This window comes from Botryllus schlosseri, chromosome 15 (assembly GCF_051294905.1).
Source record: "Botryllus schlosseri isolate E-star chromosome 15, Bs_hap1, whole genome shotgun sequence".
Classification (NCBI taxonomy): Eukaryota; Metazoa; Chordata; class Ascidiacea; order Stolidobranchia; family Styelidae; genus Botryllus; species Botryllus schlosseri.
The window spans coordinates 9,550,226-9,566,611 of NC_137250.1; the positions used below are offsets into that span (position 1 = coordinate 9,550,226).

The window sequence follows — 16,386 nt, forward strand, 5'->3', positions numbered from 1 at the left end:
ACCGTTCATTTCGCGCCGTCAGGAAGACAATGTGTATTTGAAAACTGCGTTTTGAAATGGGCGGCGCCATATCTGCTGTGCTCTTCGACTCAACGTATCGCACAATTCATGATTTCGATTCGGGATACATCGCCAGGACGTTCGAGTCAGTAGTCATTTCGATGGCGTGGGTTCGAATCCCATCGCTGCCACCAGGTCAGGATACAGAGCCTGTACTCCCTGTTACACCATGAAATGATGTCGCCACACGATAGACGTTTATTACAGAAGCGACATCTTAACAACACGCAGTGGCGGCTCGTCCTATAGGGCAACTGGGGCATTGCCCCACCTAAAATTCTGTTCAATAACAGTTCTTTACCATTTATAGACGCAAAGCAATCTATATATACCGAAATCACAGCAAAAATCGTATTCTTCTTGTCCTTTCGCTTGTAAATGCCCATATATATAGCGAAGTCTCTGCGAAAATCGAATTCTCTTCCGTGTTTTCGCTTTGCAAATGCCTAGCCGGGGCATGCCCCGGTAGCGCTCATAACAAGCTTTCACTGTCTATTCTCTCAAAGCTGCGCACAATAAAGAAACAGTGATTTACTCTCTCCTATTCATAAAATGACCGAGCAACCGGGGCAACATAGCCTGCTCGCCCTTAAGGTGTGACGTAACAATCGTATCTACATCTGAACTCGGTTACCGTCATATGCGTTTAGTCGACCTTTGCTGGTATAGGTCGATTTTGATGGTGTTTCACACCATGATAATTCTTGAAACTTGGTATGTCATGTCGTGATGGTGGTATTTAACACTGTCCAAAGTTTCAGGGTTTCTACTTAAAGTTTAGGGTAGTAATTCCGTTTCCGATGTTGAGTGTGTGCTGATTCGTCATGTATCGCAAACAGATTTTACTCAAAAGCCGGTATTGGTATCCATTGATTTTGACGATGTTCCATACCGAGATCGGTCATGACATTTGGTACGGTAAGTCTTAATGTTAGTATTCAACGCGGTACCAAGTTTCAAGTTTGTCACTGTACTGTGTTAGTGGTAATTTCGTTTCCTAAGTCGAGTGAGAGCTGACTCGTCATTTATCGCAAACATATTTTACGCAAAGCCGGTATTGGTCTCCATTGATTTTAACGATGCTCCTTACCTAGATCCGTCATGAGCTTTTGCATGGTATGTCTTGATTTTAGTATCGAACGCTGTGCCAAGTCTCAAGGTTGGCACTCAATGATTAGGGCAGCAATTTCGTTATCAAGGTCGAGTATGTTAAAGATGTGCGCTGATCTGACACTTAGCCTACCTAACGCATTGCGGATTTCACGCAAAAGTCGGCGTATCTGTGTTAACGCTAACTGTGTTCCATACTGAGATAAGTGATGGGATGATGATATCATGAAACAGTTTACTAACATCCTCGGTTTGCATTCAAATATTTACTTTTATTTTATATTCTCCAATGTCAATTTTGACCGTGAAATTGTGGCCTTCAGGCCATTTGCTTACAATTACAACCCCTGTCAAGCGCGATAGCTGTTTCGTTTTCGATGGCGGCTAACAGCTGATCGCTTGATCAATGATAAGCCTATTCCTCAGTAAATTTTACGCAAAATTCGGTGTTGGTCTGTTTGTATTAATTTTGACAGTGTACCATACCGAAAACGGTCATGAGGCTACTTCTCGTTGATTTCTTGTAACAGTGTACCAAGTTTTCGGCTTTCATCCACGTATTTATTCGGTAATATATTTTCCAAAGGCGATTTTGCAGCAGACATATAGACCGTAAGCCGTATGTGTCGTGTGACAGTCTCCAGCATCAAGGCCAAAATATCTCCTATGCTGTATCGGGACCGAATTTCCGAGGCTGCTATCCGTAGTTCTTCAGAATTATGTTTTGGATTCAATATGACATTGTCCAATCTATGAGATAACAATTGCGTATGTGTCCGAACTCGTTGACCTTTCCAGCTAGGCTTATGCAATCTCTCGAGTTATAGTCATTTCCATTTCTGCAGATAATTAGTGAAGTCAGGTATAGTGCGAACATGAGCCGTGTGAAATCTTTGTTCCGTACGCCGTTTACGCAGTTACCACACTTCAAGTCACAGCTCACCGGCAGACCTCTCGCGGCACATACGTTACATCACTGTTGTCGGGAAGTTCGTGTTACCGTAGTTCGTACCAATAAGTTACTTGTTTACGTTGGAAAACTCCACTGTGACGTCATCTTGATAAAAAGTCGCTTGCAGCCCTTGCCCCACCACCCGATATTGTCACGAGCCGCCACTGACAACACGAGTAGTCGTTATGTCAGGCAACTAAATAAACGGTGCAATCAGAGAACTAATCATTAGCGTGCCAATTAACAAGTGCCTAGATTCGGCTCCAGTATATCACAAACAATACTGGCGCATGGCATTTGCGAGTGATATTGGCCGCCGGCATGACAGAAACTTAAATTTGATGATTTTGGAGAGAGGGGGTCCGAGCCCCTAAACCTGAAGACGGCATTGTCTTTACCTCTCAAAGACATGTTTATACTGGGACGAGAATAGTTATTCAGGCCGTGATGAAAATTTACCAACAAGTCACTGCGATATTGATCAATTCAGTACAAAAATAAATATTTGGCAAAGGGCCATATCTTATACCCAAAAGAGCCATATATGGCTCGCGAGCCATAGGTTCCCGACCACTGCTATACAGTTACAGAATATTTAATCTCTACAGTTGAATTCAGCGGTTACCGATTACCATATAGTTCTAGCATAGCCTTTTAAGCTCGGGATCGGCCGAATGTTCGTAACTTCCGCACGCGGGGTAGATAGCGTAGTTGTAACGATTAGCGCTTACGAACCGGGCGGCTCCGGCTTGATTCCCGTCGGAGGTTCATCTAGGTTCCTCTTCCCCCGCCGTTGCCGTTCTCACGGCGATAAAAACGCCCAGAAAAAGACCCGACGAAAGAAAGCACTCACAGGGAATGGAAAGAGCTAGAAAGGGGCGCTGCTTTAAAAGATCAACATCGAAAAGAACTGTTGCATCGGGCACTCTAGGCCGAGGTGGATGTCAGTCTAAAAAGGATCGCAACTGCCTGTATCGTTCGATATCCTATATGTTCGTTATGCATTGTACATTGTGTCTACCTTGTTCAGATGAAAATTATAACCCAACGATTATTGATATTGAACCCCCTCCCAATTGGAGGGGGCGAGCTCGAAGGTGGCCCTAATTTATTTCGTAAATCAACATAAATTATAGAGTATATAATGGGAGATTTAGTCAACTTTAAATTTTCTTCGCGCTATATAATATAGCTGGATATATGGATTTTAATACTTAATACCTGTAGATCAGACCTGGGCAAAGTGCTGCCCGCTGGCCAAATGCGGCCCGCGAAGCCATTCTGTGCGGCCTGCGAAAGGTTGCTTGGAATTCAAAACATAAATTCACTTCCTCAAGGACTAAAACCATAGGCTGTATCAACTTAACAGGAAATTCGCTCACTTTTAAGCCTGTTCAGTAATATGCCACGATTACGCTGCCTACCTCGCGTTTGTAACCCAGATTGACAATAAAGGCAATAATATGTGGCAAAGAGCGAGTAGTAATTCAAGCAGAGGTCTCAAACACGCGGCCCTCGATGGCATTTTGGATTTTTAAGTATTCGACAATTTATTCAACTGCCACATATCTTTGATCGATTTGAGAACTTAGAGTTCACTCTGAAACTACTCAAAAACCGGAAATCTCATCAAACTTCACTGTATAACGTCACTCTCAAAAGCTATTATGCGGTGGGAGATCAGCAAATATGTCACATTTCTAGTTCATGATGATAAAACACGACCCGTTGATAATTCGTGGCTGAAAATTGTGATTTGGACTTGGGCGCACCGTTCGTAAAATTACTCGAATTCGGACTGACTGGGTTATAAAATAAAAATGACTCGAGTTGAGTTAAACTTAAGCGTAAACATCAGAGAAGAAATTGTGGCTCGGAACGCCGTGACTTGGTACGACCTCAGATGCAACAAACTATTAAACTGTCATGGGAAATTATAGCCTAATATATCAAAAGGTCGTTGCTTGCGTTGCGTAGCGTATATCTAATCAAGTCCACGTGGAATCCATTGACATTCAGTTGCCCCCGTTATGTATAGTTAGTTATACATCCTCGGTGATCTTTGGTCTCTTCCCTCGTCTATCTATTATCGCCGTTGGCGATTATGTGTTCCAAATTGTTACGTCATACGTCCGCAGATCCCTAATTCGTAAAACAAGTCAATCAGTCCTGAAGATTAATATATGACTCATCATATCTATCCCCCATAATGGATGAACGGGCATGTAAAAAATGCCGAAAACTGAAATTCAAAGAAAGTTTAGAACAGTGGTTCCCAACCTTTTTCGACTCATCGCCCCCTTATCAATCTCTACACAAATTTTCGCTCCCCTTATTTACGGATCCAATAAACGGGGCATATCAACGGGTAATTTATTCACCAAACTCTGATCGCTGGTGATTTGACTAAAATGAAAGGTCATTTTTCCGAGTAGGTGCTCAGAAAACCGCTTTCCGATTTTGCTTTCCATTGAGTTGACCTTTGTTTATTTCGCCAACTTTGCATATGCAGAATTAGCCGTCTTCACTTACATTTTTTACCGTTTAATTAAATATATCGGACTGAACGTTCTAACATTTTCGCACCCACTCGCCCCTTTGGCATTTTCGCCCCCTTGTTTCTCAAAATTGGGCGATATCGCCCACGTTAGGAACCACTGGTTTAGAGCACCAAATATAGTCCTTTTAATTTTTGTGGAGCATGTCGCCTGGATCAAAGATTTTAATTGAAGTTGGTCTTATGACAAAAAAACACGAAACACTCGGTCAAGGGAGGGCAAATTTCAGAAAAACTGCAAGTTTCGCTCAGCATCAAGGCTATATTTAAGCTGCACAGTGCTCGAAATGCAGCGACCAAGACGATAAGCTTTGTACTATCGCATATACATTTCAGTGCAGTAGTTCTCGAACTGGAAGGCGAGAAAGCATCTGGACGGGGGCGCGAATCTAACGTTTCATGAATTTTTTTTCCGCGCTTCGCGCGATTTACCACCAGCTTATAATTGTTGCTATGTATATTGTCCGACTATGATATTTCAGAATTTTATCATCAACATTCCATGCATTCAAACTATCCGTTGGGATTGCTAGCATTCGGGTTGCGCTTTTTGATATTTTGTGATATCATGATAACGGGCGAGAAATATTTCACAATCATATAGAAGTTTGAGAACCACTGTTTTAGCATAGCAAACACATGCTACAAAGCAATCAATAACAACGGAGCGGGGGAGATAGCGTAGTGGTAACGATAAGCGCCCACCAATCTGACGTACCCGCTTCGATTCCCGTCGGAGGTTTATCTGGGCTCGTCTTCACCGCCGTTGCCGTTCTTACGGCGACAAAAAAAGCCCAGAAAAAGACCCGACGAAAGAAATCACTCACAATGAACGGAAAGAACTTGTAGAAAGGGCCGCGGCTTCATAAAGATCAACATCGAAAAGAACTGTGACATCGGGCACTCTAGGCCGAGGTGGATGTTTGAGTAATGAGTCGCTACTAATGCGTGTCGTTCGGCATCCTCCTATCTGTTCATGACATCGCATTGTGTCTTATCGCATTGCACATTGTGTGTGACTTGTTCAGATGAAAAATATAACCCAAGGATATTATAAAAAAACGGACCCGGCGGAAGATGTATTTCCTATAGTTTCGAAGAGAGATAGATAGATAGATAGATAGATAGATAGATAGATAGATAGAGAGCATCTGTATTCGTCTACATTACATATCAATATCACACAACAAAAATGTAACCAGCATAGTGTCCTATATGGTGTCGACACAGGCAAATCTCACGCCTCAGTGAAATTGTATCACGTCACAATGTCCGTTTGGCTACACGCAATTTGACGGTCATTTTTGACCGGCTTGCCGAGTATTAAATTTGGTAAAACAGGTATCAATCAAAAGCTGACTCTGCACTGATTACGAAAATATAAATTTTATTCCGCTCGTGGCCCTGGAACTCCCACAATCAGCCTCGAATTTTTGATTGCTGTGAAGATTGGCATTGGGGACGCAACAATGCTGTCTGGCGAAACGAGAGAGTAGCTCAAGAGAAAAAGAGCCAGACAGCATTGTTCAGCATTGTTGCGTCCCAATGCCAATCTCCATAACAATGAAAAATTCGAGGCTGATTGTGGGAGTTCCAGGGCCACTAGCGGAATAAAATTTATATTTTCGTAATCAGTGCAGAGTCAGCTTTCGATTGATACCCGTTTTACCAAATTTAATGCTCGGCAAGCCGGTCAAAAGTGACCGTCAAATTAACTGTAGCCAAATGGAAATTGTGACGTGATACAATTTCACTGAGGCGTGAGATTTGCCTGTGTCGACATCGACACCATATAGGACACTATGATGTAACAAAATAAAATGCGACATGAAATGTAGACGGGAGGTTCGATATGACAGAGTCTTCAGAGTCGAGCATCCCAACACAGAAGCAATTATCACAGTTGATAACTAATAAAATTAAAATAAACACCAACGAACGAACAGAAAAACAACATACAGTGTGATGGAACAATTCGAAATACAATTCAAATACAATTTAGTGGTAGTTGGAGATGAGAGAATGAAAACATTGTTTCTTGAATGCACAAGAGTCTAAATTCCGGATATCAGGTGGTATAGCTTATAAATTCCAAATATTGACACCAATAAAACGCCTACAGCTCTACCAGTAAATCTGGTCACGGGGCTGAGAGAGGAATCAAAAATTAGCAGCAACTGCCAATATTATTGCAAAACTTTAGATATAATTTTGAAAATTTTTTCGACTACATAATGATGTCATAGCAATTTACGGTTCTATACCAATACCGAGAAAACCATTACCGAGAATGGACATTACCGAGAATGTCATTACCGAGAATGGACATTACCGAGAATGGACATTACCGAGAATGGTCATTACCGAGAATGGACGCCCCCGAGAATGGACATTACCGAGAATGACTAATGTCAAGAATATAGCTTACTGGGACTGACGTTTTCGAGAAATTTATACCTGAGCATCGATACCGAATGTGGCGACGCCGTGATGCACAGACACGACCTGTGCATATGCATAACATGCCTGCATTGCATATATTACATTCTCGGTAATGTCCATTCTCGGTGGTGTCCATTCTCGGTAATGTCCATTCTCTGTGGTGTCCATTCTCGGTAATGTCCATTCTCGGTGGTATGTCCATTCTCGGTAATGGCATTCTCGGTAATGGTTTTCTCGGTATTGACCGGACACCGCAATTTACAGCGTAGCTACGCTAGCTTCGCTGTAAATTGCTATGATGATATCTCGTTAAATTTAAACACGCAATTCACTACCCTACGGGGCCCAGAATTTTTCAAAAGCTTCATTCCTAATCTAAGCATATACATTATACACATGTTACATACAAGCATATACAATATACATACATAGATTACATACATAGATATACATACATACATACATACAATCATACCGGTATGTATACATACAGACATTCATACATACATACACACATGATACATATGCATTATGCAATTATGCATGTTACTTATACATATTACTCATATGGCATGCCTGAGACGGCGTGTTGAAAAGATTTTTTAATCTGGAAATTTAGGAACCACTCCCATGCCCAGATATCATCCACGGTGATACGAAAAGGCAGTGCCGAATACACTGAGCTATATAATTGATGTACATAATATAATACGTTGCGTTATAACACTAATGTAGTACTGAGCTATGGACTTTACTAGGGTAACAAGGGATTTTACTCGAACTCAAATAACAAGGACCTGGCAAGAGCTATCCGCAGCCGCGAATTAATCGAGCATAAATGATTACCATAGCAATGAGTCGCAACATCGAATGCGCGTTGAAACGAGGTGCGACAAAAATATCAAAGTGGGTTCTCATCAATTGTTGGGATTATTAATGATATACTCGTTAGTTTCTGTAAACAGGATATTTTGAGAAATATTTGACCTTGCTCTGATACCAGTCTCAGTTTGTAAAATGCACCGATTAGAGAGTACGTGCGGTACGTTGTGGTACCGGTAATGAACTGACCGTTGACCCAAGGTTCATCAATTTATAAATTTTTTATCAAATCAATACACCATGAGATTGCGATATAATGAAAAGATAGGAGGGTGTCAAAACGACTTGGTGTGTAGTCTTTCAATCATACATCAACCTTGGCCTACGGCATGTAAATAAGAGGCATGTATTCCGGATAAAAGGAAGAATAACATAAAAGTACGCGACAAAAATGAATGCTGCACGTGTCGGTAGGCGAGATCGATATGTCAGATTGTGGTCCGGTAACTTTGAGGGCTTACTAATTGTTCCAAACCGATAGATCGACTTGAACGTTCATCAATTGTGATATTCGAGTGTTCGATATTTCTTACTGAAGCTATATTTCTAAATATCGTTATTTGCAATTGACTTTAATCTGTAATTCTTGCTATTAAACAGACCTATTTGTTTTATGGTGAAATAAAACAGAACTCAAAATGGTGGACTCCGTCATGTCTGAGATAGACTGGGACGAAGGGATCGCCATCCCAGTGGCAAATGCCTCTAATAAGGCGCTTGAAAATGAGCTAATGGAGCTTAAAAGAGAGATCGGGACTCTCGGAAATGAGCTCGGAACCAACGAAGAAAGAGTGCACACGATGCAAATTCACTTGCAAAGCGTCAACGGCGAGCTAAAACAAAACATGGCCCGGTTAGATGTGCATGTGAAAGACTTGGAAACCGAAGAGCACATGATAGCGATAGCGTCGCGCGAAGATGGCAGACTCAAGCAAGAAATAACACGACTTGAGAAAGACATCATCGCCTTACGTGACCAGCACAATTCGTTTGAAAACAAAATATTCGTCGACACCCAACACCTAGAAAACTTGAAATCGCAAATGAATTGGGATCAGGAAGCTCTAGAAGCTTGGTTGGAGGAATCGGCTCGACGAGACGAAGACGCGATTACGCTTGAGAAATATGCCCAGCAAGACGAGTCAAAGATCAAAGAGCTTGATTTACTTATCGGAAGACTAACGGAAGAAGCGCAACAGAAAAGAAAATATCTAGACGCCGAAACCACCAAAACTCTATCCGCTCAAATCGAACTCGACAAGACAGCGGAAGAATTTCGCAAAGCACACGCAGACAGATTAGAGCTAATCAGCCAGTGGGAGATAACAATCGAGCAGATGCAGCGTCGCGACCGAGAGATGGATCAGTCTGCGTTAGAACTGGCTAAGATCAAAGAAGAGGTTCGCAAGCGAGAGCAGACGATATCCGAGAAGCAAATGTTTCTGGAGAACGAAATGGAAAATAATAAGGAACTGGAAAAGAGAATAGCGTCGCAAGAAAGGCTGGCGGCCAAAATGAGAATGCAATACCAAGACCACGAGAACAACCGAATGCAGCTAGAGGATGAATTAGAGACGTTGAAATTTACAGTAGAACGCACCGCGACAGATCTCGAAGGCATTAAATCCAGCGTTTCCGGATTGAAGAAGGAAATAGTTAACAAAAACCTCAGACTACAACAAGCGACTGAAACAAGAGAACAACTACAAGATAAACTGTCGGCCGCCAATCGAGGCGTGCTGAGTGCGGAGGAGGAAGCAGCGATGGCGGAACAAATTTTGAACCAAGAGGAGGAGGATGTGAAAGAGCTCGACCAGGATTTGAGAAGAATCAGGGAAGTGCAATTCAAGAAGAAGGAGGAACTTCACGTCGCGATGACGGCCGAAAAACACATCGCCGCTGCGATCCAAGGAAACCGTGCCGCCAGCAAAAACTTATTCTCTCGGCTCAACAAGCTGGACCAACAGTCTGTTAAGCAGCAAGAGATCGTTTACAATCAAGATTTCACGATCCAACAATTGGAGAGACGTATCGCGCGCATGAAAGGCGAAATAAACACGGACGAAAAGAAGGAGCTGGAAGAAAAGATAGTGGCGTTGACTGCGTCTCTCGATGACAGAAGCAACGTACACACGATGCTGACCACGCAGCTCAAACGATTACAAGACGACATTCGCCGTCAAAAGCGCGACATGGAGAAGATTGGCGGAGAGAAATCGGGCCTGACCAGCAAAATCGAAGACTTGGAGCTGCACAACGAAATATCGCAGAAGGAGCTGAAATCCACGATCACAAAGAAACAGAATTCGATGGTAGAGGACAGCATCTTGAAGTTAGAAGCAAAACGACTGCGTGACACGCTAAATGAAAAGGCAGACAATGTCCACTCTTTGGAGAAGAAGAATCTGGAACTGAACACGGCAATGAAAGAACGTAAAAAAGAAATCGGCGTGCACAAAGACATGCTTTTCAGTCAGATCAAAGCAGCCGATGAGGAGAGGAGAACGGTAAGCGCGGAATTGCATCAGCGTATGACTAAAATCGAGAAGTTGCGTAAGCGGTATGAAATCTTGATGGTGGCGATGGCGCCTCCTGAAGGTGAGGAAGAAAAATCGCAAGCCTACTACGTCATCAAAGCCGCGCAAGAGAAGGAAGAGCTGCAAAGGAAAGGAGACGAGGTAGACGCGAAGATACGGAAAGCCGAAAAAGAAATTCGCGCGCTGGAAAACACGTTGAGACTGTTGAACGGGCGTAACGAAACATACCGCAAGTCGTTCAACAAAGTCACCGAGACCAGCGAGGAATATGAAAAGAAAGCGCGGCTTGAAGAGAAGCTACGTGCCGTCATGGATAAGTATAAGTACAAGCGAAGGCAGATCCGCGAGCTTCAGGAAGACCTTCAAACGATGAGCAGCGCAATGGACACGGCGCTACGCGACGAATCCGCATATACCGAGATGATCCACGAAAAGAACGCCAGGCTTGCGCAGTTGAAAAAAGATTTAGACGAGCAAGGGGCGAAAGTCGAACGGGTCATGAGTCAGATTATGAAAGTGACGCGAGACGCTAGGACGAAGAAAGGCGTCAAAAGCCCGATTCCGGAGGAGAGAGATATAGAGTTGAGGAATCTACGAGAGAGAAACCGCACCGTCAGCAATCAAGTGGCTCAAGCCGTGGATCAATTTCCGGAAATGTACACAGCAGTCGAACTGTACTATCACCAGGTGGGATTGCCGGTGCCAAGTGTTAAATCGGGGTCGCGCAGCTCAAAGAGCAGTTCAACGCGGTCCAGCGCTCGCTCGTCCCCGAGGAGCGTGCAGTCGCCAGTGAGCGCATCGCGTTTCTCGGTTGACGCGCGGGGTACGCAAGTTAGGCCAGCTGCCACACCACCGCGTTCTGCGACATCGAGCGTGAGGAGCGGTCGGTCGAGTGCCAGCAGCAGGCAATCGAGGAAGTGAACGGTTCATTGTATCTTATAATATAATTTTATGTCTGTGATTGATTTATATCTTGGGGGTTGGGGAATATCGAGAAAAATCACGCACATAGTGGGTGACGGTTTATCGAGTCGTAATACAGTGGCGCTTAGCAGGGTTGTAATGACGCGAGTCACGATTTTTCGGTGACTCAACCTGACAACTTGAGTCATTTTGTAAAAGATGGAAAATTACTCAATTCGACTCGAGAGAATTTATGTATAGACTCGACTCGTACTCGAGTCATCGCGCACGACTCAACCAAGTCATATGACTTGAGACTCGGGTGGCGAAGACAGGCATTTCGTTGTGACTCCGAAGAATAGTAAGCTACCACATTATTGGTATTTCGTCATTCAGAACAGGTGTTTGTAAAATAGGGTCAGAAAATGTGTTCTAAGTGAGGATAATTTATATATCATGAATGCAAGGCATTCTATTTAACCCAAACAGTATTAGAAAAATGATTTGGACAGGATTGAACTCGAAAATGAACAGTGAAGACAATTGCTTGGACTTTAGTCTCAACACCGTGACTTGGTCTCGTCGGTGAATTGAAAGTGACCCGACTGGAGTCAAAACTATGAATTTGGTTACAACCCTGGCGCATGGTAACATGTGTCTCGGCGCTCTAGTGTTGCGGATACGACTTGCTGTTAGCTAGGTTATTTCAGATGAGATAGGAAATTTTGGAATTCCTCATATTTCCTCCGCGGTGGGTAGTACCGAAGTAGATCTACTTTTCAAAGTACTTCGAGTAGGTTTTGCCTCCTTGCTTTTCTTACTCAAGTGGCTATGATTTTATCCTACTTCTATTTAACGGTAACATACAAAACAAGGCCTACAATACCTACTTAACTTACTTGGAATTCACTATTCCTACTTCTACTTGAATAGGCTTTTGGGAGTACAGAACTTCAATCAACTTCTACTTGAGTAGCAACGATGTCTACTTTGAGCACCTCAGGTTTCTTTAGATTCGTCTAGGGGAGCATCGACTCCAACTATAAATATATGGAATAAACAGCGTTTCCATGACACGTCGCAGTATGAATTATGATCACTCACTACTTCTACTTTTTCAAAATAACAAATTAGGATGCCATTCAGTAGTTTTGTATTAGGCTACTCTACTTCTACTCGAGCAATTATTTCAAGGTATGCCACCTGCTGATTTTGTCACTGTTCGAAGGGAGAAGTGTCTTCAGTAGCATTTCAGTAATGAAATCATCGTGAGCAGAAACTGGCATCACAGACATGAAAGGATTTGAAATTGCTTATTTTATTGCCAATTTGACAGATGCATTTTTTTTTTAAATTTGGAGGTTGCATTAGCTTAGGGTTACCATATTTTGGAATCGGGAAAGGAGGAGACTTTTTCAAAATTTTCAAACTTAGAATACCGGAGGAAAATTTTGAAAAAATGGTAAATTTTTCCCACTTCGTGATCGGTTGACTAGAGAAAAAGGTCAACTTTCTCGCTCAGCGCCCAAAATACAGTTTTCCTTTCACGTTATCAGTTGATTAACTAAAAATAATGTCAACTTTCCGGCTCAGCTCCCGAAATAGCCGCCGGAGCGTTTCTTCAGTGCTGATTTACTGTATCTCATTCGAATTTGCCCTATATTTAACAAAAATTCTCAAAAAGACAAAATCTCAAAAAGGAGTACATTTAGGCGTTCTCGGAGGACAATTTCAAAAACCTGAAAAAGGAGGACATTTCCATTAGCTATACCTTCAGAAGCGATTTCTTAATCACAATTTGACCTTGCATGGAGAGAATTACTTTTACTTGAGTAGAATTCACAAATAGGAAGTATTGAAGAAGGTGAAATCTACTTTTTCTTGATTACCAGTTAACCTTCGAACCCGTTACTTTATTCTTCTACTTGAAACACTTTTCGCCTGATATGGGGAGAAGTACTTTTACTTGAGTAGAATTCAGTAGGGGTCAGTAGTGAAGTAGGCTAGATAGCTACTTTTTCTTGATCACCCAAAATTTACTGCTCCAAGTAACGCGAGTTACTGGAAGCTTTATCCCTAATCTCCGCAATTTAGACTCTTGTGCTTTTAAAAAACAATGTTTTCATTCTTTCATCTCTAACTACCGCTAAATTGTATTTGCATTGTATTTCAAATTGGTCCATGATACTGTGTCTTATTTTTCCTTTCGTTCGTTAGTTTATTTTATTTTAATTTTATTTTTTATTTATCAGTTATCGACTGTGAAAATTGCTCCTGTCCCGGGTGGCTCGGCTCTGAAGACTATGTCATATCGAGCCTCCCGTCTACCTTGCATGTCGCATTTCACTGTTACATTTTTGTAGTGTTATGTTGATATGTAATGTATACGAATAAAGATTCTCTCTCTCTCTCTAATGTTTTCGTAAAGAAGCTAATGTATCGTGAACTTTTATGGCTTATTAACGATAAAGGACACAAAGTTTCGTTTTAATCCGAGTTCTACCACCTTTAGGGATGGCAATCAACGTTGAGAAGGTCAGAGTGCGCTAACATATTTCTAGTGTTGGTCGGTAATTCTCCTTTCCCAAAAGAATCCAGGTGAAAAATAGGTTCGGGGTCAGCTGATCGTTACCGCAGCTGGTTGAGAGAGGAAGCACCCAACCGTGAATTCGATTTGAGAGAACGATAATTCACAACCGCCACAATGGAAACGAACTTTTAAATGCCCTCTCGGATTTCAACGAAAGTAAACATACGTTGCTATTCAAGAGTGTCTGAAGTCGCTGCGATCTAGTCCTAACAGAATTGAAAGCGGCAGGCTAAAGCGATGGATGCAAACCACAAGAAAACTCTGCTCAAAAATAGACTGCTACTAGCGAGATCTTTGGATCTTGGGGAACTTTTGCAGTATTTAGTTCAAGAAGGCGTTATGAACGATCGTATGATCGAAAAGATAGAGTCAAAATCCACCTCGTTTGGTCGAAATGTGTCGTTTTTGAACGCGCTTCCAACAAGAGGCCCGAAGGCTTTTAACGTTTTCATAGACGGTCTTCGCGAAACCCAGCAAGACTTTTTAGCAGAACAGCTCATGAAACCGAAATCACCAGAAAACGACGAAAATCAGACTCCGGCAGTCATAGAACGAGTATTAGACATATGTGCAGAGCCATTGAGATCAACGTCCACCAATAGCTGCGTTCCTTCAGCGACGGATTTTAAAGATGGATCTCGAAGAGTAACCGTTGAGAAATCAACATTTGAATTTTATAAAAGCAATTTCCATCGCAGTTATAAGATGACATCAAAACCACGGGGATACGCTCTGATAGTGAACGTCACCGAATTCGATTCCGCTGTGGAATTGCCACAGCGTCAGGGAGGAAACCTGGACAAGGAGAACTTGGGACAGATTTTACAGCATTTAGGTTTTGAAACCCTGCTAATCGAAAACGAAACAGCTGCAGACATCAGGTCTTCTTTGAAGTCATTCGCATTAAAGGACGATCATAAGCTAAGAGACGCATGCGTTGTCGCATTGCTAACACACGGGCAAGATGGTTCGATATACGGCCGAGACGGGATACCGGTGGAGATCGAAGAAATCTTTTCATACTTCGACAACGCCCACTGTCCGAATCTTCGCAATAAGCCGAAAATCTTCTTCGTGCAAGCTTGCAGAGGCTCGCTGTACGATAAGGGAGTCGACGAGTCAGACGGGAGAAGGCGAACGTCTTGCGTGTCCGCCGGTTCAACCGACGTGAATTTCAGCGAGCCGCGGCTACCGACTCGATCGGACATGATTTTCGGATACGCGACACAGCGCGGACAGGCGGCAATGAGAAATACTCATCACGGCAGTTGGTACGTCGAGGCGTTGGTGAAGGTCCTGGCGAAGAACGCGAAAAACCGGGACTTGGCAGAGATTTTGACGTCCGTCAACAGCGTCGTTAAAGGCATGCAATGTAACAGTCCCGGTTCTGATCTGCACGCGTGTAAGGAAATGCCTATTTTTCACAGTACTTTGTGTAAGAAACTCTATCTCTTTCCCGGCATAATCGAATCTCAAAAGTAGCTTCGATTCGATGTATCTCAGCTTGAACAATAACTTATCTACAATAGTCGATGATAATATAAAATGCGAGCACTAGATTATTCGGAGCCAACCGTTTCAGCGTAGTACTGGAATCTTCTGCTAACAGGAGGTGGTCTCGCTGGACTGCTGGTCTTATGAAGTCTGGTCCTTTTGGCAGTGCATGTTCCCTAAACTTCATATCTGGGTATGTCCTAAGTCTTCCGACACTGATCTATCTGTCCGCCGCGTTGGGCGATGCAATCATTGCAATGTCTTTGATTGGTCCTTTACCTTTGTTGTCTTTTGGACTAAAATATTTGTGTATAATGTTATTCTAATATATAGCCATATGAAGTAGGTTATTAATAAATCATCATCTCATGCATAATCGAGAGTTACACGAGTTGGTAAATTCAACATGCTGGATACAGGACGTGTTCTAGTTCGACCGAAACGTGGGAATTGACAGCTTTACTGTGGTCCGAATATGTTCGCTACATTTGAATTGCATGTTAGCGCTTGTTAGCCCGACATGTACTGCTTCCAACGCGAATCTTGAGCCTATATCAGACTTACAGGAGAACTGCTTTCAGGAAGGTCTGTGCACCCTCACACTTTAGAGGCCACTGAATACCAAATTATCGATAGTAACTGCTTGAAAAATCAGTCATACTCCTCTCTGAACTCAACCCCCCCATCTAAACCTTAACGAACGAAAGAAAGGAGTCGCCTAACTCGCCTCTGCATTGTTGTGACTTCACGTTCAAACGACAGCCTGAAGTCGCCCTTCAATGACAAGACGCGTCTAGCTCACGTCCAAAATTCGCACCAACCACAACATCGGCGGTCTCAAATTTCTCGCATTCCGTGA

At 42.7% G+C, this 16,386-nt stretch overlaps 2 protein-coding genes across 2 annotated transcripts; both read left to right on the forward strand.

The window, feature by feature from the left end:
- The first annotated feature begins 8,427 nt into the window (after positions 1 to 8,427).
- On the forward strand, positions 8,428 to 11,501 carry LOC145456872 (coiled-coil domain-containing protein 39-like). The gene has a single exon (XM_080335005.1). The coding sequence runs from the start codon at positions 8,642 to 8,644 to the stop codon at positions 11,459 to 11,461; it is 2,820 nt and encodes a 939-aa protein (XP_080191131.1). The 5' UTR covers positions 8,428 to 8,641; the 3' UTR covers positions 11,462 to 11,501.
- Positions 11,502 to 13,996: 2,495 nt separating this feature from the next.
- Positions 13,997 to 15,943, forward strand: LOC145456874 (caspase-2-like). The gene has a single exon (XM_080335007.1). The coding sequence runs from the start codon at positions 14,271 to 14,273 to the stop codon at positions 15,513 to 15,515; it is 1,245 nt and encodes a 414-aa protein (XP_080191133.1). The 5' UTR covers positions 13,997 to 14,270; the 3' UTR covers positions 15,516 to 15,943.
- Positions 15,944 to 16,386: the final 443 nt, after the last annotated feature.

Coding starts and splice junctions, on each gene's coding strand:
- LOC145456872 (XM_080335005.1), top strand. CDS start 8,642: ATGGTGGACTCCGTCATGTCTGAGATAGACTGGGACGAAGGGATCGCC.
- LOC145456874 (XM_080335007.1), top strand. CDS start 14,271: ATGGATGCAAACCACAAGAAAACTCTGCTCAAAAATAGACTGCTACTA.